Below are 27,296 nucleotides of genomic sequence, written 5' to 3' on the forward strand. Positions count from 1 at the left end.
TCAACAGTGCTCAGCCCCCTACGCACTGAACTAGATTGTATTCACATTAATGTCAACAGAAGTGCAGATAAAAGCAAGCTGCAGGCTGGAGGATGAGCCTGGCCTGCTGGGTGGCATTGTAGAACCGGTCTTAGCACAAAGGAGCACTAATCAAACTCTCTGGCACCTTTATGGTAATACAGTTCAGTGACTAAAAGTTGCCTAGCTGACACAGCTGATCAAGAAAAAGACAATAACTTAAACATTTATGATGTCTAATCCATTTCTCTTCTCTGACCATAGTCGGATAAATACTGTGCCTCACATACTGTACTTTTATATTGTCTGTGAGTGATCTACCACTCCCCACAAAATATCCCTTTGTGTCGTATTCAAATGATACATCTGCTGCCGTTTGTACTTCCAAGCTGCGGTTCAGTCAAGTTGCCATCAGTGCTGTTTTTTTTCTTTCAATCCTAAATGGATATTGTGAATAAATTGCCACATATATATGTGGAATATTTGCTTAAATTAATATTGGAACAACCACTGCAAGGATATTTGACCGTCATGTTTTCAGACATGTTGAAAAAAACCCGTAGACATTTATGTAACCTCTCTATGCTGTAAGCAAAGACACTGAGTTTGTATTCCTTTGTATGTGTGCAAACAGTGTGATTTATTGTCTTTTGCTTCAGGGGAAGACTTGCACTTCTATTTGCTTATGGAGCAGTTTCTGCCCTGGACAGGAAAGTCCAGTGTTGTCCTCTTTTTTGTCCTCCCATAGGGCACAATGTTGAACCTCAAAGTCGTTGCTGCCAAAACGCTTTCACTGCTGCTGTTTTTTTTAATCCACCTGTCAGTTGAAATGCAAATTGTATTTCAAAAAGTACAATGAAACAAATGAAAGCAACTCATCTAGGACCACGCCTTTGCAGCGTCACCTGCTAGATGTGAGGTAAGTGAGACAGACTTCTCGTCAGACCAGCTGGCAGCAGATAAGAGAGCGGGAAGCCTGCTCTACAGGTCTGTCCGGGGCACTGACAGCAGTGAGCTATAGCTGCAAACACACATCCGTTTGACTCTGTTTGTCTCCAGAGGAAAGAGATGGGCCATTGAAACAAATGTGTGAATGGACAGGTGGTTTGTGTGTATGAATGAAGGCAGGTTTAAACTGCCATATTCAAAACCAAACGCCATACTGCTGCTTTTATTTGTCTGGAAATAAGTGATTTGATTATTACTGCATGGTGTGCTTGTCTGAACGTTTTCTTATAACATCGCTCTATTCCCACTCTTTTATAAGTCATGTACCGCTGCTATGTGAGACAGCCCTACGCAAAGTGGTTCCACTGTGTCTATTACAAGTGACTCATTCACAAATTATAGTGGTGTGAATAAAACTTTGAAGGAATACATTCAAAAAGCCCGTTCATATCTCAAATCAGCTTGTACAAGTTTGATGTCATTTATGCCATAATGTTCTTTTTTCTACAACCAATAAGTGTTTCTAATCTTAAATGTTATTTCTAAAAACACTGAGCATAATTACTAAGCTGCTACTTTCTACTGACATCATCCTCAGGCTGGGAAGCAGAGAGGCTATAATGCATTAGCGCTTTTATGAATATGACGACTCATTGTCATGTCACCACTTGCAGTGTGATTAGCAACTGAAAAGACAATGGACAGTGAGGAACCGAAAGGACATCAAGCCATATTGCAAGCTAAAACAACACGTGCTAACTTATTAGCCATCATCAGGCAACTGCTAATGTTAGCCTTCAGCTACTTCCTAGCACTTCTTCACTCAGTAGCTGGTAAAAGCTAACATTACTCTTTCTTAAGCTCTGTCACAGTTTAGGGGTAGGACCAAGCGGCAACCTCCAGTCTAAAAATATGAGTCCAATGCTGAAGTGCTAAAAACTGCAGTTCATTGAGGATCCGCTTGAGGCTGGCTCCGGAAGTACCTGAAACCACATACACACCAATTCAAAAAAGACGATCTTTACAGCAGAAATAAACATGTTTACATCCTGGTACAAATGACGTGTAGTCTGGATAGCTCACACTGTACAGGGGTGAATTTTTTTCTAACGCAGCAATTTCGAAGATATTGGGATTACGAGTCTTCAAATGAGAGGCACAGCTGACTTGACTGACAGGCGGGAACACTGTAGCTGTTGGCTAGGAGGCTCAAAGCCCGCCTCTTTACGTCACAATCGCTCGACAGCAGCAATATGGCTGCCGCTGACGATTGGCCTCAAAACAGCTCTTCAGAAACAGATGTGTGAAGTCACGGATACTACATCCATATTTTATACAGTCTATGGGTAGGACCCTTCGAAGGATTGCATCATAATAAGCCTGTGTAGACCTCTCAGGCTGAACTGAAATGAGAAGGTTTGGTCTACGGAGGATTTCCTGTTTGTATAATCAGCTATTCCTGCCAACATTTGAATCTTGTAGCTTTGCCCCTGCTATCTATCAACAGGTAGCTAGCTGGTACACAGGTAGCATTATATAACTTAATCACAATCAGTAATATTTTAAAGTTAGTTTCAAGTTTCAAAGGAAGGATACAATCAATTCATCTGTCACAGCATGAGAAAAGTGGGACACATTCGACAGCTGCATTGAAGGAGCTTTTGAAATGGGAGTCTTCATCGTACCTGTGACACATTCAGTCTCAACTGTTCCCTCTGAAGGATGCAGCCCCTGTATTGGGACACATTTGTAGTGTTTAAGGATACACTAGAAATGAGTGTACTCCTAGATAATGTTCCTAGCTTTAATGTCACAAAGCATCAGGAAGTTGCCCAGTGAATGGTTTGGAGGTAATAGATGCAGCAATTGGTTGAATTTGCTGAATCACAACATTCCAACTCCCCCGAGGAAAACATGCACTGAATAAAATTCCCTTAAATAGAACATTTATTTTGTACGCAAACCAAAGATGACTTCTTTTTAGTCCAATTGAATATTTTTTCTACATCCTACCTGATTAACATAATGTTCTTTCATGCTTCTTTCCTCCCAGTTAGTCATCGTTGCTCAACAAACAACACAAAAAGTACTTATTTTTTTAACATGGTGCCTGATAGAAAGTAAAAACAGATGTTGGAAATGTCAGAATTCAACTGAATACTTCAATTTGTCATAACAGTTTCATGACATCAGGTCCAAGTGTAGGGGTTGGGGCTAGCTGTCTCGTCAGCAGGAGCTAATTTACAGCGCACAATATAATATTTCACTTCTAGTAGTCAAAACAACCAAAATAGAAACACAATTAGTGGATTTAACGTCCTGCTGCTGTACAGGTTTGTCCTGAAACCTGGTTAGTAGACCTTGACTCCATCATCTCAATAGTTTATTGGCTATTTACAGGGATTTCAATCAATCAGTCAAGCTTTTTTACCCAAAGTGCTTTACAGCAATTGAAAACAACAATCATGGCAAGACATATTAAAAAACAAAAATTGATTTTAAAATAGAGACTAAAGTTTTTTAATTGCAACATAAACGTAGTTCAGTCAGACAACTCACGTTTACTTAATAAGTTTATTGCAGCATACAGTATTGTGTTTGGCGTGTGGGCTCCGAATTTCATTACTCCTCGTAGATTATTTAAATGCAGACATTAGGAGCAATGAGAGAGGACTAACCCCCCTGGAGCCCGCAGGTGGAAGCCGGGGAGGAGGTGGGGACAAACTTCACACAGCACTGAGCAGAACAGCAGGAGCACTGCAAGCAGAGGCAGAGACAGGAGGCTTGCCGTTTAAATAGACCGCCGAATGAGGATGTTGAGATCAGCTGATGGAGAGGTGGTGACGTGTCAGTATGATGAGCGCGGCTCGAGTTGTCTGCCTGAACTAGCTTGCAGGCAGCGCTCCATTTGAGAGTAACTGAATCCTAGTTTAAGCTTTTAGCTAGCACTTTCTTATATATTTTTTTTATCTTGAAATACATCCAGTGTTGATGTTGATTTCCACATTAATTGCCTTTTTAATAGCTGATTCAAAGAATAAGATTAGAATAATTATAATTTTTAGATTTTGTCATCTTTTAATGTCTATAAGGAAACACAGCGGCAGTATGACATTTTAGCAGCATTTTAACTTCCCATCCCGTGTGATGTTAGTGTAAAATGTCCCCTATTTTAATATGATGAATTGTGAATCATCCCCTTACCAAGAACTCCCCTTAAACAGCAACGTATGTAATGACAGACCAGTTTCCTTCACATCAGATAATAGATAGACACACAAATATGTGCGTCAAAGATAAGTACAAGTCAGCTGCTCAGTAATGAGGTCTTGTAGAGGTGTGAATGTTAAGCATTCTATATGTCACTTAGCTGCAAATGCCCCCATTGTAACCACATAGCAATGCCACGCGCTCCGCACGCAAAATGACATCACGTGAAGCAGACAATGGTAGGGATGAGTAAGCAAGGATTAAACACAACCAAGACTTAGATGAAAGATATGATTATTTTACTGTAACCTGTTCTTGTTAAGATATGAGTTTCTCAATAATTTTAGCAGTGTTAAGGTTACAAAAAAAGCTCTTCTGATGGTAAATACAACATGCAAATCCTCATCTTTTTTGAGAGTAAATCTGTTCCTTTACCTCTCATCTACAGAACAAATCTCTCCTGAGTCAAATGTTTCCATAGAGGAAACCTTCAGTCTTTTCTAATCCTTTCTTTCAGCTCCTGGAAAACACCCAGATTTCTGAAGATAAAAGGTTTACCCTGACAATGACTTTGTATAATCTGATTAAAATGTTATCTCAGATGAACTTAGAGTGAACGGTGAGGGGTCACATTTTGTGGAAAATAAGTCAACAGATTGACCCTGCAGGCAGTGTCATTACCCAGGCTCTTAGGAAGCCCCCGGAGCAAGTTTCTGTTTCGTCATAAACATAACACATCTGCACTGTCCCAAAACATTCAGGTACTTTAAAGGGACTGGAAAACTTGTGTCACAGGACTTCAATTAGGACCCACAAAAAAGTAGATTATATTAAGTTATTGAGGCTAAAAGGGCCAAACACACAAATATGGTTAAATAAGCTCCATGTAAATTAACTACAACCAAACTGTCCGCATATTAATGCATCACTGTTTTTTTAAACATGTGTTTTATTTATTTTCACATTTTACAGGGTATTCACAGAATGTATCAAAACATACAGAAAACACATAACCCCCCCCAAAAAATATTGGCAGAATATTACACACATGAAACACATACAAAAAACGTAAAAAATAAAAAATAAAGATAAAAATAAGAATAACGCTTAGATTGTCAGAGTACATTTTCAGAAAATTCTAGACAAAACCCTACAATAAATAAAATGACATAAAAAAATAAATAAATAAATAATAATAATAATAATAATAATAATAATAATAATAATAATAATAATAATAATAATAATAATAATAATACATAAAAAACTAAAATGTAGCAAAATAAATCCTCACATTGTAAATATATAAATGCATCACTGTTAATGTTTGTGGCAGTTTTAAAACAGCCATCCTGCACTATAATTACTTTATTTACTTAAAATACATTAAGGTAAAAATTCACAGAGCTTCTTCTTGTATTGGACTATTCTAAATCATATTTTTTCTATATTCGCTGAAAATATTTGGGGATTTTTGGGAATTACCAGCAAGTGTAAGATGATAAACATGCATGTCAATATTTAGTCCTAGACTAATGGTTGAACTCATGAACAGACGTATTTTATGAATTCTTTACTTCTCTGTTGTAGTGCTGTATATTCACAAGCACTGCAACAGCTGTACAAGACTAGAACATAAAGTGTAACCTTTTACCAGTACACCAAAAGCAAACAACAATAATTAAAATACAAACACAAGACAAATTAAAAAGTAATAACTACAGTGAACTATTAATCAAGTTTAATAACTATAAAAACCTATGAAACCATTTTACTGATGAAACTCAACTCAACTCAACTCAACTTTATTTATAAAGCACTTTAAGAACAACAGCAGTTGGACACAAAGTGCTGTACAGAAACATAATGGATAAAAACAAACAATGAAATCATAAAATCAATAAGAACAGTAAGATAAAATAAAGTTGAAAAATAAAAATAAAAAGGCACTGAAACAAGAGCAGAGTCTCATGCTGAGTCGAAAGCCAGGGAATAAAAATGGGTTTTAAGACGAGTTTTAAAAGTGGACAGTGAGGGGGCATGTCTGACGGCTAAAGGAAGATCGTTCCACAGTTTGGGAGCAGCGACAGAAAAAGCCCTATCCCCCCTGAGCTTCCGCTTGGACCTCGGTACCTCCAGGAGCAGCTGATCAGCTGACCTGAGGCACCGAGCAGGGGTGTAGAGATGGATCAGCTCAGAGAGGTAGGGCGGGGCGAGACCATTTAAAGATTTAAAAACAAATAAAATAATCTTAAAATGGACTCTAAAATGCACAGGCAACCAGTGGAGGGAGGCTAAAATGGGCGTTATGTGCTCCCTTTTACGTGCTCCAATTAAAAGGCGAGCGGCTGCATTCTGGACCAACTGGAGACGTGCGAGGGAGGACTGACTGATTCCTAAATAGATAAACTAACAAATAAACTAACAATGAATACAAAAAGATAACCAATCTATTAAAACTGTCAACCCATAAATACCATAAATCAATCACATTACATAACATACAAACATTAGAAGCATTAACTACAGTGCAGGGTGCCAACAACCCTGGTCTACAGGTGTCACCTAACAAAGAGCTTAGGCTCAAAAGAGGTTGGGTTAGTCATTAGCAGGTAGGCTAGTGGGCAGCACGGCTACATGTAAAACAAACAAACAAACAAAAAAGTCTTTCCATGGCTCAGGAACAAAGCACTATCACATATATTACGTAAAACACCAATACCAAAACAAAGAGATGGTCAGTTGGACTTCTTTGGATTAAGCCTCCGTGGATTTTTTTAAAGTAAGCCTGACAAACACTCTCCTAATTAGCCTACCCCACATGACACCTAGCAGAAAGAGTTACAATATGGATACTAGCCTAGCCCTGCACAGCGGTGTGGTGACTTGGTCCCTCCATCACACCTCTGTGACATCCTTATTGAAGGTGAGCTGTTGCAGGGGCGTAAGTATCGCGCCTTGAATGTCAATATACAAAGGGATTATGAAACACAGTGAAAGAGTGCACTTTAAACTGAAAGGGAAATTAAATTGCTCCGGAAAAGTAACATCGGTGATATTCTATTCAGTTTCATTGATAGAAGCTGGATGGATACCAACAAACAATTCCTTTTCATATTGCTTGTCTAGGGTATGATGTTTACTCATCAGTCTCCCCTTCAGTATAAATGTCACAGAAGCGGGGGACCAAGTTGCATCACTACTGTGCCCTTAATGGTACACGGCGGTACACGGATGAGAAGGGATCACATTGAGCCGGCGGAGTGTGTGCTACTAGTGTGTGTTAATGCAATGTGAAATCACACACTCGGACATCAATTATATACACAGTGTGCGATCAATATGAGAGTTGTGCAACCTTCAGCAAAGGGACAGAGGCCGAGTCGTAACATGATGTCATTCATTGTTTGTGCTTGTGGAAATTAAAGCCGGCAGCAGGAATCTCACTTTTTATGCTTCAATGATGAAAGTGACACAGAAATGTTAAATTATAACTCATCGCTGTTCTGTTTCTCAGCTCCTCTCTTCAAATGTGTGCCGAACATGTTACATGAAAGTGTGACTCTTGTGCTGTCATCAATAAGTAAAACAGTATGGAACGTTAATGTGAAGTCCCCTTTGTGTGCATGACACAGACCCAGAAAGAGCATTGACAGATAAGGGCAGAAAGTGACAGATGTCTGATGATTACTCTTTTGTCTGTTCGATAGGACCTCTAAAGAGGAAAAGTGAGGAGTACAGAGAGGGGTAAGACATGCAGCAAAGGGTCGTGCCTGTGTGCTGGCTTGAGGACGTTGACTCTGTACATGGGGCACATGCTTAAACTGCTAGGCCAAAGCAGCGCCCAGATAATTGCATTTTGAATATTTGAATTATGTGCCTTTAGACAGAACTAGCCAGGGCAATGTGCCCTAGATAGGCTCATATTTTTACTTTACTGTTTGAATATGAAAGAGAGTCCAGGGATATCAATTGTCTTGTCTTAGTTTTAAAAACTACTCAACCTGGTGTACTCCTTGCCCTTGTTTTACACTGATGTTTAACACATTAATACCTGACACTGTTCAAAGACACCTCCACTAATTAAAGCTCTGTTTTTAGACTTGATAAAGGTGACAATAACACACAGACACACACACACACACACACACACACACACACACACACACACACACACACACACACACACACACACACACACACACACACACACAAAAGCACACACTTGTTTAGTGGTGACACAAACAGGCTGAGTAAGCCGATTTACAGCGCTGTGAGTAACCGGACAGCAACCCGCCACTCTCTGCTGAACAAGTCCAGACACACCTTATCACTCTGTCAGAGACTTAACTGAAACCAACAATATCTATTGTCATCAACCCATTGGATTACAGCATGTGTTGGCAAATCACCTGAAATGTCTTTGTTTTTGTGACCGGTGTACACAAGCACATTATTACCTTTTTTAATCTTATTGTGATGTATAGTTTAGCTGTGTGTGTGTGCCGGAGTGTGTATGCAGGACTATAAGAGTTGTGTTGACTTGCATCATGCCCTCACTTGCTCCACTGCCACCATGTGTGTAACTGTGGATGTCACAACAACCCCCTGCTCCCCACCCCTCCTTTCCCCTTCTTACCCCCTGCCAACGCCGCTGTGAGAACATGACTCCCCCTTGATTCCCAGACATGGACACACCCAGTGTGACAGACAGAGAACCAATCACATCACACACTTACCTTATGCAAATGACACTCCGTTTTCTCTCATAAACATGGATAACTGTCACCTTTCAAATCTGTGACTCAAAAACACTGACAAAGACCACATTTTTATCCCTTCATCTTTACGCAATGGATATACAAACCGTACACTGTGTATACACCCTTTCAAAGTTATTGCGCAAATAATGCATTTATGTTTTTTCATTTATTTTCTGTTATAAATGTTAATGAGGGAAAAGAATTAAGAGCGCAAACAGTATGTCGAATGTAGACTAAATGCGCAAATGTTGTCCCCCCCAACACCCACAGACTTTACCAGAACTACTAAATTATGATCTAAAATATACACTTTCCTCCTCTATTTTCGCATTTCATATTTCCAGTGTCGCCCTTCCCCATATGTGGAACACATATAGTGCATAAGGCCTCATCTTCCATAAGGAACCTCATGTTGGTATGTTGTTCATTACTAAGCAAAGTTTACTACTCCAAGACTTTACCTGGGTGTGTAAACTAATGCCTGAGTATATTTAGTGGACCATTTTAGCATTTCATTGTAATTATTTTAGACCTATCCAATTTAAGGTCAACTTAAACAGTTGTTTATCAAGTGCTGCTGTGTGTACCTGATGTGATTAGGTAATCTTACCAAGTTGATACGTCATGCAATTAACATCAAGCCGCCTCCTCATGTGACTAACTGATTGATGAATAATATATGCAACGGATAAAGGCAATCAACAGGTACACACACTGAGAAAGGGACATAAAGAGGAGGGGCAGGCTGGTGTGTGTATGAAGAGAGGAGAGGTGTGTTGTGGGGTGGAGCAAGGTTAGCAGGGATCATTAATCAGTGAGCTTATTTGTGATTCATTTATTTCAGGTCATTATATGACTGTAATACAGTTTATGTATTTTAAATTTCTTTAATGAAAATAAATGTGAGTATATTTCCTTAGCTGGACAGGTACCTAAAGCATTTCATTAAGAATTGTAGATGTATCTATTATATACTATGTGTTATATAATATTTGAACAAGCCCCAAAGCAATATTACAATTGATATAATAATAATAATATAGCAATTGATTTCTCTACAAAGACTGTTTTCCTTTGAGTTTTTTGATACTGTTTGTGATTAAATTTAACTCCAGTCACAAAGTTACTCATTTCTTTTTATTTATTTATTCATTTATTGCACATATAAAAGAACAAAACAAAACATTGCATGTTCAGTAACACGAGCCAAGATATAACAGATAAAATTCAATAATAAAATGAACCACTAACATGTTATGTGCAGGAGGAGCCAAAAAAAAACTAACAGGCTTTGTCGAGTGACCCTCCATAGAAAATAATCAACACAAAGACAGAGTATCAATGTAGAAACAGAATATCTACATACAAAACAAAAAAAGATTAATTAGAGGGATTAATATTTTAAAAAATGATGAAAAACAAACAAAACAAAAAAGAACAGAATATGTATTTATAAGTTAGGAGAAGTGGGGAGGTTATGTGTTTGTAAATATGCATTAAAAATTGTATCATGTTGTATTACTTAACTCACCTAATAGAAATTTTATGGTTTGTTTCTTGAATGAGTTGAATTTGTAAACTGTTCCAAAAGTGAGGGCCTATGTATGTGATGGAAAATTGAGAAAATGTTGTCCGAGAGAAAGCTGGATGGAGTTTATTTGCAGACCTTGTTTGGTTTATTTACAGATCCTCTTCAAAAACAGCAGAGTAGAAGTAGCATAGGATAAGAAAGGGCCAGCTTAACAGTGTAAGAGTCATGGAGTACTTTGAGATCTTAAATAAAACATGGAATTGTGGAAACATTATTATCATCAGAGGCTTGAAGTAGTATGATTCTTGTTGCCAACAGGTTACACATAAACTTGAATGTGTTTTATATAAGTTGATTGATTGATTTCATACTCATATCCCTGAAAAAAAATCCTGGTTCTGTTGTGTTTATGCGCACCTTCATAGCGGGGGATTCACATTTAGACAAAGCTCACAAAAGTTAACATGGTTTTGAGAGTTCACAGTTGATGTGTATCTCACACTTGCTAAAGGATGTATTTGTGTTACTCCTGAGGATATTCTTGTCTTCAGATAACAGCTGACACTTTGAATTCAAATCAGCAAGAAGGTGTCGATCTGAGAGAGATCACTCCCTCTCTGTATTCTGGAGATAAAACAGTCGTTCAGTGGTGATCTTCAGGGGATGGGGTTTGAAGACGCTTTCTGCAGGGAGGACAGTGTGTTGATAAGATTGTGACACCTCAAGTGAGTAAACCCTCACTCAGAGTTTAGTCAGACTACGTCTTTTCATCACAGAAGAAAGCTTGCACTAATACCCCAAGATACAGGACCTGATAATTCCACTAGTGATGAGCACAAAATAAAGAAAATGTAATGTAACATCCTTTTTAACACAGTATCTTATTGAATCATTTTGTAGTTTTTAGTTTTCTTATGAAAATAAATGCCTTTCTTTGGTCAGTTCTGCAAATAACTGTATAAAATGTGTCATTTTTTAACATATATACCCATATTAGAGACTTTGCAGTGCAGTTACTTTTACTCCATCATGTACCTGTGGCTGTATTCTTCATTGACACCTGTGCCCATATTATTATTCACAATAAGTGTTTTGTTTGCATACTGCAGTGTTCTGTTTTACCAACACTAACTCTCTGTGACATCTGTACTTTGTATGAGTTCCTTAATGTGTATAACCTGCTGTATGGATCCACTTCCAGTCAATTTGGGATGATTAACTTCAATGCTTGTAATAGTAAGGTCGGAAATTAACAAGTGAAAAAGGTGTAAATAAATCAAAGCTACAAATGTTACAGACACAGTTTCACAAGTGAGCTGTGGAGCTGCTAACATCTTGTATGTTCTTGGGTCGTCAGTCACAACAAGCCTTGAGAACGACGGCTTGTGTGATGTGTTAATCACCTCATCGCTCCCTGAGTGGTAAGTGAGCACTACAGTGGTCTCATCTCTGAAGATGAGTGTACTTTGGTTGGTCTCGACTTTGATCATGTGTGGTCAATCTGAAGCCATCATGTGCATGAAGACTGCAGATTAATTAAAACAGACAACATAAACAGATAACAGATGGAAGAAGTGTCTCTGATAATGACCCCCTTGGAATTGACTTTAAAGTATCCTGCATAGATGAGCAAAGGTTTCTGATTACACACTGCTGTTGACTTTGCCAGTGTCTGAAGCTGTTTGTATTTCAACCCTCCCTGTGCATTACTCAACATCATGAATGACGAGCACAGCAGATTCAGAGGCGTACTGAAGCTGTTGACTGTGGGACAGAAATAATCGTTGTTGCCTGCAGGCACAGTCACAGCCAGGAAACTGGGCCGATTCTCACTGGCTTTGCTCGACACCGAAACTGACAGTTTATGTTTTGACAGTTTTTTGTAATCAACAGACCTGTACAGTTAATTTGATTGACATGTCTGCTTTTGTTATGCAAATATGAGCGTATTACATTAGAAATAGGGAGACAATGTATATAATGTTTGTGCATAGTCTATTTCTTAAGTAGTATTTTATACTATTTTTTTAGTGTTTTAACTCAATTGGTTAATTATGATGTTACTGATCGATATATGATTTATTTATTTCCTCTTTCATGTGCACGTGTTGTTAAGTGTGACACTGTTAGTAATAGTTTTTGCAGTAAAGCAGAGAAACAATAACAAAAACATATCACGACAGCTTTTTTTTTCTGTGTGAGAAACAAGCTTTGAACCATGCCAACTTTTCTCCAAAGCAAAAGTGTCCAAACTGCCAATTTCAATGGCCAGGGAGCAGCAGCAGCAGTGAGCCAATGGGCTTTATCCTCGGCCAGGCAGACCTGTCTGTGCACCTGCTGATTCCCAGGCCTCGTTGCCAAATCTTTGACTACAGTGAAACCCAACGACAGTGAAACTGGCCCTGAGCCAGAGGAAGACCTGGTTGACTACTCCTGACACAATCACTAAAAAGCAGGGGATCCTGGGAAGAGCATGACCAGCCCTGTGTGAGGATGAGAGAGAATAAAGATGACTAACCATGAGAAGAGAGAGAGAGGAGGAGGAGGAGAAGACAGAAAAGTTCACTGAACTCCTGGGAACCTAAAACCTGTCAGACTTGGCCTACACTATTGCTCAATGAGTGTACTGTGAGTGTGCACAACCTCTACGTGTGTCTGTGTTTGCATCATGTATGAGTGTATAACCACATTTGTTTAAAAGGGAACATTAGCTTTATTGTCTCAAGAACATTTAAAAGAATCAGAATTCATGGAAAGAAAGGGAAACAGTGTAGGTGGGAAAGAGTCATAAATAAGACATGGCACTTTTGAAATTAAAAAGCGGCCTGCCTTGACCTGGGCTGTCACCTTTCAAGATGTTTATAACCATGGTGCTCCTGACCTGGACCTGCCTTCACGAAAAGCAGAACATCCTGTGGCTTTCTGCACAAAGACAGACGTGGTGTAAATCACTGCAAAAAGGATTCAACTTTTCAAGTTAGGTGTTATTCTGACTCGTCGAGTTGCGTATCGGTAATATAGATCCGTGTCTATACCTAAGAATTAGCGTGGATTAATATTAAATTCAGTCTTACTTTCATAACATCTAACACAGGCATGATTACGTTACTCTCAGCCAATGTGTTAGGGATTTAGGAGCTTGTCAACATTACTGCAATGCAGTTAGAAAACAAAACAAAAAGGGAACAAGCCAAAGATTTATTTACACCACCTATACTGAGGGTTAGATAGTGAATTAAGTTGGTATTAATCTCAACTAGTGCAACTAGTAAGGCTGAACCAGGAACTTGACAATAAACCATAAAATATGGTGGATATTTGGTTAATACTTGTAATATTTGTTTGTTATTTCTCAATAAACACATTTTGCCAACCTGATAAATAGAGCGAAGCACTGTTGTTACTGGTTGGGGGCAGGCTTCTTTTTTTTGCTAGGTTGTAGTTAAGCACCAAATAGATCAATCTTAAGCGTCATGGAAAATGACTGCAGTTCTAGTTTGAGTTACAAGTTCAGGTTAATGTATAGAGAATCCAAATCAACTAGGCAACAACACACTTCAACATAACAGTAAAATGATTCCTCAGAACCTAAGCTGATTTGTTTGGGCTGATCTTATGATGACAGTAAAATATGTCATATGGAAAATAAGTTACCTTACTGTTGCTAATTTATCAATTAAGCAGATATGGGGCATCAGTGTTGAAGTCTCTTCTCTCTAACAATAATTTAAGTCTAAAATTAATTACTTGTTCAACTCTTTTCTTATATCAGCCAAGGTGTAAGGGGTTATATCCATTTCTTTAGCAGCTAAATATCTCCATTATGTTCACCAGCTAGCTGCTAGCTGTGTGCCAGTTGTTGCCAGGCAGGTTATTGAACTGTGGGCTTTCAGCTAGCTTTTTTATAATGAAAACCACAGCCTGTCACATCTGAAAAATATTCTAATTATGTCAATTAAAGAATTAGAGTGAACCAGAACAGAAAAGTTACAGGCTATAAAAGCAAAACCTTTTTGAAAGATGCTAACAGCTCCAGAGAGCTAATAGAGAATGTGGAGTTGGTGATAACTAAGTGTTGATTAGTACAAGCTAACACCTTCACATTGAGTATTTTGTAATATGTAAAAGTGTATTTCAGTAGCTTCTAACCCTTATATAGCCACACTTATAGGAACCATCTGCACACGAGAGGGTTCCAAACCTCACATCAGCAGGTTTCCTGAGGGTCAAACCAAATTTCATCATGGGTCCAGCTATGCCTGCAGTGTCAGGTGACAAAACACCAGCTCCTTTCTGTGACCTCTCCATGTGAGGTCATCAGGCCGAGGCGAAGGATGTCCTGCTTTAACCTGCCGATGGCGTCTGTTTGAGCAGAACCTTGAGACATGACTGTGTGATGGACGGCGCTCTGACTAATGGCAAACAGACCTCTGATGAATTACGATGAGTGTCTCTTTCGTTCATCTGTGACTCACACAACCTGCTTTGAACAAACGCACTGTGGTGCGTTCAGGTCAACAATGGTTTCTTAAACCCTCTCTAATCTGTCTTTATATTGATCCTATTCACAATCACTTCACACAAAGCCCAAAGACAACCTCAATTATGTATTTGTTTAAACTAAACTCTTGCTATTATCAAGCATAGTTTGAGTTTTTCTATTGTTCCACATTTCAGCAAACCGACAAGGATACAAAATCTAATCAAATGAATAGCAATCACACTGTTACTGTTTATTCTCAGTCATAGTATTTGACTCAATCACTGTTTTGAATACCACCCTTCTGTGCCCTTTTGAAAAACAGCACAATCAGATGCAGCAATCAGTCACAGCATGGCACTGCCAAAGCCCATCAGCAGTCATGTGGATTGCATTAGAATTGGTCAACCCGGGGCTCAGCTGGAGCTAAAGGGTCACTTATCATATCCATGGATGAAGTAATGGTTCAGGAAAAGTACCTGGAGTGGTGAGCAGGGTTGTTCAGACTCCTTGCAGAGAACAATACACGCAGCTTCTTAGTGCTTTCATGACTCCTTTAAAAACTCTTCTCTGATGCTTTTATCAGATTTGAAACATGGTCGTCATTTCATTTCTTGGAAGCTGTTCTGAAAATACACGTGACACAGGGGCTATAATTTGCACTTCATTTATTTGCATCACATCGCTCCAACATGTAAAAAAGACACATATCAGAGAGGGAGATGGTTGAGTCAGATTAATGACAGGGATACAAATGGTAACAAAACCAGTTTGTGAGTAGTATTGCGTTTAAAATCCATGTCGTAATTTATATATCATATACATAAAACATGAAAAATAACCTGTTTTCACAAACAGAATAACATTTATATTCAATCCACTTCCACAAGAAGCATAATACAGTAAAGCCCGAACTCTGGTCACTTGTAAAACCTCCAGATATTTTTAAACTGGGATGCAAAATATGAATCTCTTTTGCACATCCATATCAAGGCTTCTCATACAGTGTATTGGCTTACACTTACATTCAAACAGAGGCAGTTTTGCGGGCTATAAGTCTATGCATACAGGCCCATTGAGGAGATAAGGAGTGTATTCAGCTTACTAACAAAGAGGCCAGAATAAAAAGCCAGGTGGGAGGGACTGCAGGGTGGAAGTCAAGACTCCTGCAGTGCCACTTTTCACAGATGCAGATTGATGGGAGGAAGGCACGAAAAGCCAATGATTACTGTTCCCATGAAACCTTTCAGCCCAGAGAAGAGGATTTCCAAGCAAGTTCCTATGTCAATCTGAGAATTAAGATGTAAAAAATATATCTATTTCAGGTTTGTCAGAAAAAAATATAATTCTAAGACTATTTTCCAAAAATTAGCTAATGAATTGTCAGTAAACACAGGTATACGTGGTGGTACGATTGCCGGATAACTAACTTGCAGACTAGAAAATACCAGTCAGGGGAGCTTTCACACACAGGTAAGAATGTGGCATCTTGCACTGCAACATGAACTTGCAGCTGTTGCATATAAATAGGCTGGTGCAGCCAGACAGCACGAATACAACAGAGAAGTAGCTAACGCCCATGTGCTCAAACAGAGCCCGGACACTGTCTGTTTCTCTCTCACTTGCATTGAAAGCTGCAAAGCACAGCATGCAAATCAACAACATTTACATGACGACCTGCACTCTCTCTCTCTGTGGCTGTATGTTGGTTATATGTTGGCCTCCTTTGACTCACGTCACTGTGCTTTTCTCATAAAGGCTCACAAATAGTGAATTCAAAAGGTAGCACAAACCTGAACTATACAACATGTTAGTTATGTTTTTATATAACCCTGGAACAATAACATATTTGGATATAATGTAAAAAACACAGCTGTCCTGAGTGAAACCTCACCCTTTCTGAGAATGACCCATAATCCTCTCTGTATGCTAACTCTGCTCATGTTTTACTTCTCTGCACCATTTGGCATCCCGGAGTAAAAGATGCCAAATATGTAGGAGGGGTGGATGCCACAGATCAAAGCTGTGACCTCAAAGCTAATATAAATAAATAAGAGTTTAGTCCATAACCCACAGGGTTCAGAGTCTGTTAGTAGGTTTAGACAAAGCAGAAGAACTTCTTCCAGCTGCACCTGGAGAAAGCTTTAGTGCGCCTGTCAGAAAATCTCCTCTTCTTGTTCTTGCGAGTTTTGTTCTTAATGGCTGCAAAGATGGCTGCATCAAACGCCTCCTTCAAGTTCTTTTGCGTGAGTGAGGAACACTCAATGTAGTCCGTAGCCCTGATCTTCTCCGCCATGCTCCGGGCTCTGGAGCTCAGAACAGGCTTGACGTTGGATTGGTCCAGGTTGATGAGGACGTTCACATCTAGCAAGAGGTCGGATTGAGTCCCAACAAGAACGATAGGCGAGGACGGGTTTTGAGCCCGTATTGCTGAAACCCACTTCTTGGTGATGTTGTGAAATGAGGTGGGGTTGACCATGCTGAAGCACAGGAGGAAGACATCTGTGTGGGCGTAGGACAGAGCTCTGAATTCATCAAACTCTTCCTGAAAGGAACATAAACAAAGAAAGGATGTGTCAAACTGTGTTCAGACATGGTAGAGTGAAAGGGACTGAGTCACTGAAGTGTGAGGAAATGATCAGTCACACAATCATATACTGTACATGAGGAAATCTTATTACTGAGTCATTGAATTGAAGCAATGATGTCGCACAGTTTGTACCTTCAGAGTTAATCAAAGGACTTAATGTTTGAGGGTTTGTGTAACAGATGGAAATATCATCTGACAACTCTCAACTATAGAAAACTGATGTGAGTTTGTAAGTACAGAATAAATACAAAAAGTGGTCTGTGTGGTGGCACATGACTGTATGAGTTCTAATTGAAAAGTCAGTCAATAAATAAATAAATAAATAAATAAATAAATAAATAAATAAATAACAGAAATCTAAGGAGCATTCTTACCTGTCCAGCAGTGTCCAGAAGCTGAACTTTGACTGGAGATCCTTCTACTTGGACCTGACCTGTAAATAAAGAAGATCATTTTAATTTAAATCACTGTATTTCAGAGATATATGAAAGAAAAAATGCATTGCAAATGTCCAAACAAAGCACAAACAGAACCCAACAATCATATAAGCAATTGAGACCCTTTACATATTTCTCTTGTATACTATTGAGTAAGCACAATCGATTTTTTTCTTCACAATAACACAATCACACTTCAAAAACTTAACATTATATGTCATATTACTCAGTAAACAGTGACACTTTATAGATTTTAAGCCCATTAGTTTTTGATGTAATAGCTTAGAGTGAGCCAAAGCAGAAACACCAGCACACATGCAAATGTATGCCACTGCTTCAACAACTTTGGATTATACAACTAGCAACTACAGGCAATAAAAAATAAGTACATGCACAATTGGCATGATTAATTCCATTCAAATAAAAAAACTTTATGAATTAAACTTTGGGCAATTTTTTTGGAGCACCTCCAAGTCACCAAACATCCTACCATAGACATAGGCACCTACATAGAACAAATCACCTATAAATAACTGCTACATGTTTGTATACTGTATAATATTACTGAATGCAATTGGGGAGATTGATAAACACATTAATACAAAAATGTAAACTCACCAGAAAAGACATCAAAGCCAGTCTGTTGGTACTCTGCCGGATATCCATTGGAGGTGTAGCTCACAATCATGCTGGTTTTCCCCACAGCTCCGTCTCCGACCAGCATACAGCTGATGACCTCGGGATCCAGCTCGTCCTCCCGGGTCAGCCCGCAAGCTGAGGGGACTCGGGACTCGTGGTAGAAATAATCCATGTTAGGTGGCATGTCGAGCCGAGCATTAAACCTCTGAACGCAGACTCTCCTTTCTGATCTCTGTGATACTTGATCACTAAGTGCTGGCGATGCTGCTCGAACTGACGGGCGACATGAGAGGGGAGGGAAGTCTTTAGGGTAACTTTGTGACCAGACAGGTTGTGATTTGCATAGACACTCCCACCGACACAAGGAAGAGAAGCCTGATGGATGCATGGATGGATGGATACAGTAATAATGACTACATTCACTGTATACCTTTTTATGTGAGTTTCAGAGTATGATGTGTCAATTGAAAAAAAAAAAAAAAAAAAGGGTCTTTTTAAAATTAGAAACAAACCAACACATGAAATCAATGTTGGTTCCACTGGGATCTTATCCCATGATACATTGATTAACCATTTAGCTAAAAACTTTTAGACAATTACAGTATGCAGTGATGGTAAGTACTGATGCTGGCAGTCAAAGCTTTGGATGCTAAGATGAAGTTAGTTTATATGATGATGTTATACTTTCTGCTGTGTAAGTTCATATTGAATCAATGAGTTTAAGTGTTCAGGATTATTTATGTCTAAGAAATATCAATAGCAACTCATTTCAATTTCAGAACATTCATTACCTGGCTGTCTTACTTATTACCAGGCTGTGCTAAATACTTGGTTCTGATTTGTCACAGCCTCATAGCAACATTGATTAATTCACAATAACAGAAGAAATCCTAGTGCCAAACTGATCACACAGAGAGGACTTCTGGTACATTTAAAATATGCCTGTTGACCCTGTGGCATAGATAGATAGATAGATAGATAGATAGATAGATAGATAGATAGATAGAAAAGTCAAGTTAAATGATCATGATTTCTTTAGTCTTGAAGGTCCTTTTTGTGCTAATTGTATTGTTTGTTTTGGTTTGTTTGTTTGCTTGCTTGTTAGTGAGTTCATTATTGCAACTCTGACACATGCAAGTAGGTTGAAAAGTAGTTATAGCTTACTGTCTTTTTTCAAATCCATTTTATGTAGGGTTTAACAATTGTATTACTTACCTTTTACTTTAGTATAGATTTAAATGTTACTTTATTATTTAAGTAATTTTAACTGTTATATTATTCTATTTTTATTGATTTATTCATTCATTTTATTTATCTACTCAGTTTTATTGATGTTTTTAGCCTAAGTTTTATTTTCAACTCTTTTTCTTACCCTTTTTAAATCTATTTATTTTAACTATTTGTATTCTTAATTTTGATGCTTTAACTTATTTTGATTGCACATATTTTATTGTTGGTGTACATTAGTCTCTATTTTATTTTATTTTATGTTATTTTAATTTGTATTATTATCAGTATTATATTTTATTATCATTATTTTCCCCTAATGTCTTGCCATTGTTTTATTTCTGCTTCTTTCTTGTTTTTCAATCGCTGTAAAGCACTTTAGGTTGAATTTGATTTGTATGAAAGGTGCTATATAGATAAAGCTTGATTGATTGATTGATCATTAAAGCATAAATAACTTAAAGAGAGCTGCACTAAAAAAGTCATACTAATTTAGGACGAACTGCGCCATCTAGTGACAGAAATAAGCGCTACACCAAATGTGATCACATGATTCAGTGTGTCACCTGATTCTCCGGGTCCACCCTGACAGTGTTGTGGAGTCTGAAGCTAGGCTAGCTGTTATCATGATGTCCTAGATGTTATATATTTCATAAACTCATATGTTTACTTCCACGGAAAGCATCATATTCTGTATCCAGCTCCCAATATCAGCGCATGCGTAGGGAGGGAATGCGCTAGTGTGCGCCAAACAGCTTGGAGTTGTGAGAGCTAGCTAGCTGTTGTAAAGCTATGTCGTCTTAGGATTATTCATCCGGTATTTTTTATCCGAGAAGACTCTTTGCACAGGTGAAGAAATAAGGTAACGGTTACACTCTAAAATGGCTTCAATTCTTGACGAGTACGAGGACTCGCAAAACACCAGGCAAAGTGCGCAGCAGCACAGCCGCCTGTCATCTGCCAACATCGGGTTGACACACTCAGGTAGGCTGCCTTCTTTTCTGGAGATGCTCCGTCTGCAAACATGCTATAATGTTTTAAGTTCTTAGGCGTCTACAAGCACACCATTCAATCATGCTGTCATTTGGCGTGAGGCTTTCCCTGAAATGATGTTGTACTTGTTCCTTTACACCAGGCTTTGTGAACGTGAGGCTCGAGGAAGAGAAACCGATATTCAACAAGCAAAGGATCGATTTTACTCCACCAGAGAAGATCAACCATCTCTCAGTGTGCAACAATCAGCTCTGCATGAGTCTGGGAAAGGACACTCTTCTGAGGCAAATAACACTATCAGAACCCTGTGATGATAAATACTCACTATTGTTTCTATGGGTTTGATTTGATTAGTTATTCTCTTGTACTTCACTGTGATTGGTAGTACTCATCTGTGGTTAGCTGTTTGTTAGCTTGTTTACTGGAGCTGCTGATACAACAATCTGATACTAATGTGTAATGCTCTGTTATACTTTACAGGATTGACTTGGCCAAGCCTGATCAGCCTAATCAGACAGAATTAGGAAGGAAAGATGAGAGCAAAGTGCACAAGCTGTTCCTGGACCCCACAGGTGAGGCCCCCACAAAATGAATGCCAAGAAAGGCTTACCATGGACAATAGCTTATTTAAACTTTGAGCCTTTTTATATCACATTGGATGAAATAAATTACAGACTGCACTAATGGTTATTTTACTTCATTTATTTGTTTATTGAGTTGGGACAATGCACATTAATCAACATTAATGCATTGAGCATCAATGTAAATGCTCCGGACTTAGCACAGATGCTACGTTTCATCCATAGTCCCAAGGCAGGTACTTACACAACACAGACACAGTAAGACTTTAAAACCTCACAGCTACAAATCATACAATAGACAATTACAAAACAAAACACAGGCAGACAACATCAAGACTAGGAGAACACAGGCAGACAATATCAAGACTAGTAAAACACAGGCAGACAATATCAAGACTAACAATACAGAGGCAGACAATATCAAAACTAATAAAACACAGGCAGACAAACTCAAGACTAACAAAACACAGGCAGACAATATCAAGACTAACAAAACTCAGGCAGACAACATCAAGACTAACAAAACTCAGGCAGACAACATCAAGACTAACAAAACAAAGGCAGACAATATCAAGACTATCAAGACTAACAAAATACAGGCAGACAATATCAAGACTAACAGAACTCAGGCAGACAAACTCAAGACTAACAAAACACAGGCAGACAATATTAAGACTAACAAAACAGGCAGACAATATCAAGACTAACAAAACACAGGCAGACAATATCAAGACTAACAAAATACAGGCAGACAATATCAAGACTAACAAAACACAGGCAGACAATATCAAGACAAACAAAACACAGGCAGAATAAATCAAGACTAACAAAACACAGGCAGACAATATCAAGACTAACAAAACATAGGCAGACAATATCAAGACTAACAAAACAAAGGCAGACAATATCAAGACTATCAAGACTAACAAAATACAGGCAGACAATATCAAGACTAACAAAACACAGGCAGACAATATCAAGACTAACAAAACACAGGCAGACAATATCAAGACTAACAAAACACAGGCAGACAATATCAAGACTAACAAAACACAGGCAGGCAATATCAAGACTAACAAAACACAGGGGCAAGACCATTTCAAACTTGCACTTCATCAGTTATATGATTACTTTAGCACTGTCATGAAGATTAGGTTCATGATGACTCCTTATCATCCCACTGCAGGCTCCCATCTGCTGATCAGCCTGAGCACCAGCGAGTGTCTTTACCTCAACAGGAACACACAGAAGGTGCGCAGTCTGTCCCGCTGGAGAGGCCACCTCATCGAGAGCGTAGGCTGGAACAAGCTGCTGGGCAACGAGACCAACACAGGGCCGATCCTGGTCGGTACCAGTCAAGGCATCATCTTTGAGGCAGAGATCTCTGCAACTGAGGGCAGCCTGTTCAACACCAATCCAGATCAATACTTCAGACAGGTCAGAATATAAGTGGTGTATTTTTAGTATCTGTTATATTATATACAGGTCCAGTTCACGGTGGGTCATGTTGACAGTTAAATGCTGAGCTATAGGAATATCGTCTATGTGTGGGAAACACTGCATCTTCTTGGCATGCAGCTGATCAGTAACATCAACATATACTCCTGCCTGTGATAGGTCCACTCCCTGGAGGAGGATGGGAAACCTGCACCCGTATGCTGCCTGGAGGTGGAGCGCGGCCTTGAAAATAAGTACTTCATCATCGCCACCACCCGCAAGCGTCTGTTCCAGTTTGTAGGGAAAGTGGCCGAAGGGTCGGAGCAGCAGGGCTTCAGCTCCATCTTCAGCCAGAATCAGGACCTTCTGCCCAGTTTCCAGGAGTTTCCAGCTAACATGGGCTACAGCGAGATCACCTTCTACACCTCAAAGCTTCGTACTTCACCGAAGGCGTTTGCTTGGATGATGGGAAATGGAGTTCTGTATGGTCAGCTTGACTATGTCAGGCCAGATTCCCTGCTGAGTGATGTGCAGGTAACACTGATTGTTCTCTCATTACGTTTTCTTTTACCATCTCCACTTTCATCTTTGTATGTTCCTTGTTTTTTAAACATATTTCCTCCTTCACATTAAAACAGGTATGGGAGTACACCCCGGATATTGATTTAAGTGTCAACAAGCCCATCTCCATTGTGTTGACTCAGTTCCACTTCCTGCTGCTGCTTCATGACCGGGTTAAGGCCATCTGCACCCTAAATGGACAGGTGGTCTATGAGGATGTGTTCCCTGATAAATTTGGCGCCCTTAAGAAGATGATAAAGGACCCAATAGGTGGCTTGGTGTGGATCTACACTGAGCGAGCTGTTTTCCGGTACCATGTCCAGCGTGAGTCCAGAGATGTGTGGCAGATGTACATGAGCATGACTAAATTTGATCTGGCCAAGGAGTACTGCCGAGACCGGCCTGAGTGTATGGACATGGTGCTTGCTAAGGAGGCGGAGCACTGCTTCCAGAACAAGCGCTACATTGAGAGCGCCAAATGCTACGCGCTGACGCAGAACTATTTTGAAGAGATAGCGCTCAAGTTCATAGAAGCCAAACAAGAAGAAGCCCTGAAGGAGTTTTTGCTAAAGAAGCTGAATAATTTGAAACCAAGCGAGAGAACACAGATCACCTTGTTGGTCACCTGGCTAGCTGAGCTCTACCTGAACCGGCTTGGCCAGCTGGAGAGCGACGGGAACTGCATCATCTTCCAGGAGACCCGTGAGGAGTTTCGCCACTTCCTCAGCAACTCCAAGCACAAGGAGTGTTTGTTCAACAACCGCACCACCATCTACGACCTGTTGGCCAGCCACGGGAACGTGGACGACATGGTTTACTTCTCAGTCGTCATGCAGGACTACGAGAGAGTGATATCCCACTACTGCCAGCATGATGACTTCAGCGCCGCTCTGGAGGTCCTCTCCAAGCACTGTGATCAAAAGCTCTTTTACAAGTTCTCCCCAGTCCTAATGCAACACATTCCTAAAAAAGTAGTCGACGCATGGATTCAGATGGGCAAGCGGCTGGACCCGAAGAAGCTCATCCCAGCTCTGATGAACTACAGCCAGATGGGAAGCACCCAGCAGATCAACGAAACCATCCGCTACATGGAGTTCTGTGTGTATGAGCTGACTGTGACGGAGGAGGCCATCCACAACTACCTGCTGTCACTTTACGCTAAGTATAAGCAGGACTCTCTGCTGTGGTATCTGGAGCAGGCAGGAACACACGCCTCAGAGATCCATTATGATCTGAAGTACGCACTGAGGCTGTGTGCAGAACATGGATACCTACGGGCCTGTGTGCTGGTTTATAGGATTATGGAGCTGTATGAGGAGGCAGTGGATCTTTCTTTACAAGTAAGAAAATGCATTTAAAAATATCATCTCTTTTTTTTCAGATAATGATTATTTAATTATCCAGATCATGGCTAAAGGAAAAAAAAATCTCAAACATTAAACAGAAATTGAAAAGTCATCTAATCCCCACTGTCCATAGGTAGATGTTGACTTGGCCAAGTCATGTGCAGACCTCCCTGAGGATGATGAGGAGCTGAGGAAAAAGCTCTGGCTGAAGATTGCCCGCCACGTTGTGCAGGAGGAGAAAGATGTGAAGAAAGCCATGAACTGTCTGTCCAGCTGCAACCTGCTCAAGATTGAGGACATCCTGCCCTTCTTCCCAGACTTTGTCACCATCGATCATTTTAAGGTGCGTGTCTAAACTAAAGCCCTTTGTACAGTACGAGTCCTCAACAGGGCTGTGACAAAGCTCTGCCATCACTATGCATTTATCCTGTTCCATTGAATACCACAAAGGCGTAATAGCGGTGTCACAGTGTGTGATTTCACACTGCATTACAGCTTTGTGGAAACACAAGAGGCACAACTTGTAAACAAGCAGCAGGAGCTTCACATACACACACTCAGACATGCACATGCATACAACGCTGTTGCCCTGCCATCTCTGTTTTACAGTGGTCCCAACTCACTCCTGTGACACCTCAACTTCGTCCCATCATTACACCTCTATGACTTTTACACTAAGGGCAAAAAGTTGGTGGGCTTAAAAGTCCTGCTTTGAACTGGGCCTTAAAGCTGCTGTTGGTAGTCACAGAGTAAACATCTGTTCAGAGAGAGGGACTTCGAATGTCAACACTATCCCTCCCAAACCAGATTTCCTCTTAGCCCCCCAACACAGATTGGCGTGCGCAATCATGATAGTGCTGGACTCATAACCCAACAACATTGTTTCTCTGTCACAAATCAGATAAACTCACCTGGATGCTTTCTACAATCCCTTTGTAATGCCATACTCAGTATTAACACAACCCCCCCAGCATATTGGTTAAAATACTTGCTTTTAATCTTTGGTTCATGTTGGTGTTCAGGAAGCCATCTGCAGCTCTCTTGAGGAGTACAATCAGCACATCGAGGAGCTAAAGCAGGAAATGGAGGAGGCCACAGAAAGCGCCAAACGCATCAGAGAAGACATCCAGGAAATGAGGAACAAATATGGGGTTGTGGATTCCCAAGAAAAGTGTGCGTCTTGTGACTTTCCATTACTCAACAGGCCTTTCTATCTGTACCTGTGCGGCCACATGTTCCACTATGACTGTCTCTTCCAGGTAACAAGTCTTTTTATATTGTACTATACAATATAAAAATACATATGCACTACATGAATAAAGATTTTTGGTCTAATCTGTGCCCCTGGTTTTCCCCTGCCTTACAGGAAGTGACCCCTCACCTGTCTGTCTATAAGCAGACTCGTCTGGAGGAGCTGCAGAAAAAGCTGGCTTCCACAACACAATCTTCCAAGTCACGCCACCGCACACTGACAAAAGACGAAGGAGACTCGTCCAGCCTGGGGAAGGGCAGTGCGGGGTCAAGCCGTGAGCAGATAAAATCGGACATTGATGACATCATTGCATCAGAATGCGTGTACTGCGGCGATCTGATGATCAAATCCATTGACAAGCCTTTCATTGACCCGCAGAAATTTGAGGAGGAGAAATCCAGCTGGCTATGAAGTCGTCTCCTTCTTCTTTAAATATGAAAAGACATGATAGCCCTTCATTTATATGTCAATGCAACTTCACCAATGTTAGTGCTGAACCGTTCTGTGGATATTAACTTCACCTGAATGCCTGTTGGAAGTGCCTCATGCAGAAAATAGCATCAGCTTCAGTTCTCTACAGATTACACTTGTTTGTCCTGGCAGTATTTGGAGCTCATTTAAAGGCTTGTGAACTTTGTACAGGAATGTGTTGTAAATTATAGAAACTGCTCGCAATGATACAAGATCATATTGGGATGTGAAGAATTACCAGGGCAGTACAGTGCATACAATGTACTTGATCCGCTGACTGTAATAAGATAAGGATTAGAAAGCTGAAATCTGATATAACTGCACTAAACAACTGTTAACTCACTGGGTCATGCACTTTTTTGTCTTTTGAAAACATAACCTGCACTTAGACTGTGATTCCTTTGCTAAGTTTTAATCATTCTGCTCTACGGGTCTACATTTACCTTGAGTGAAGGGGCAAAAGAACTGCATCTACTAACTGTTTTGCGATTCAACTGTGGCCAATAAAAGCTTGTCATTATGATGGTCTGTTTGTTGTGTTTGTTTAAAGTGTCATATTTATGAAATGATTGTAATTGTTTGCTGAACTGAGGGAAATCGACAATCTTAATCACAGTCACCAAACACTGAAAATGTAGCTCATGGGTAGAAAAGGATATCATAGAACTTGAGCATTAAATGGACATAATCACTCATAAGTAGCATACAATAATATGTACTTCATGTTGTGGTGGTAAATTGTGGTGTATATAAGAGAAATTAGTTATGGCCACAGTGCCAGTAGGCATCATGACTTAAAATGCATATTACAT

The 27,296-nt window shown here is 39.7% G+C and overlaps 2 protein-coding genes across 2 annotated transcripts; one reads left to right on the forward strand and one right to left on the reverse strand.

Moving 5' to 3' along the window:
• Positions 1 to 15,601: 15,601 nt before the first annotated feature.
• Positions 15,602 to 18,929, reverse strand: rhov (ras homolog family member V). The gene is made up of 3 exons (XM_034699720.1): positions 18,596 to 18,929; positions 17,915 to 17,973; positions 15,602 to 17,495 (listed from the first exon to the last, which is right to left on the reverse strand). Exons 1-3 carry the CDS (start codon positions 18,798 to 18,800, stop codon positions 17,049 to 17,051), a joined length of 711 nt encoding a protein of 236 aa, XP_034555611.1. The 5' UTR covers positions 18,801 to 18,929; the 3' UTR covers positions 15,602 to 17,048.
• A 1,448-nt stretch (positions 18,930 to 20,377) lies between these two features.
• On the forward strand, positions 20,378 to 27,007 carry vps18 (VPS18 core subunit of CORVET and HOPS complexes). Its single transcript, XM_034699585.1, has 9 exons — positions 20,378 to 20,827; positions 20,979 to 21,120; positions 21,317 to 21,408; positions 22,604 to 22,854; positions 23,035 to 23,388; positions 23,493 to 24,755; positions 24,895 to 25,104; positions 25,784 to 26,020; positions 26,128 to 27,007. Exons 1-9 carry the CDS (start codon positions 20,725 to 20,727, stop codon positions 26,422 to 26,424), a joined length of 2,949 nt encoding a protein of 982 aa, XP_034555476.1. The 5' UTR covers positions 20,378 to 20,724; the 3' UTR covers positions 26,425 to 27,007.
• Positions 27,008 to 27,296: the final 289 nt, after the last annotated feature.

Source organism: Notolabrus celidotus, chromosome 13 (assembly GCF_009762535.1).
Source record: "Notolabrus celidotus isolate fNotCel1 chromosome 13, fNotCel1.pri, whole genome shotgun sequence".
Classification (NCBI taxonomy): domain Eukaryota; kingdom Metazoa; phylum Chordata; class Actinopteri; order Labriformes; family Labridae; genus Notolabrus; species Notolabrus celidotus.

Excerpts from the sequence above, each read along its gene's own strand:
- rhov (XM_034699720.1), bottom strand. The coding sequence starts at position 18,800 with ATGCCACCTAACATGGATTATTTCTACCACGAGTCCCGAGTCCCCTCA. Across the intron at positions 17,974-18,595 it reads TGGCTTTGATGTCTTTTCTG|GTCAGGTCCAAGTAGAAGGA; the intron begins GTGAGTTTACAT and ends CTTTATTTACAG. Across the intron at positions 17,496-17,914 it reads TTCTGGACACTGCTGGACAG|GAAGAGTTTGATGAATTCAG; the intron begins GTAAGAATGCTC and ends TGTTCCTTTCAG.
- vps18 (XM_034699585.1), top strand. The coding sequence starts at position 20,725 with ATGGCTTCAATTCTTGACGAGTACGAGGACTCGCAAAACACCAGGCAA. Across the intron at positions 20,828-20,978 it reads CATCGGGTTGACACACTCAG|GCTTTGTGAACGTGAGGCTC; the intron begins GTAGGCTGCCTT and ends CCTTTACACCAG. Across the intron at positions 21,409-22,603 it reads GCTGTTCCTGGACCCCACAG|GCTCCCATCTGCTGATCAGC; the intron begins GTGAGGCCCCCA and ends ATCCCACTGCAG.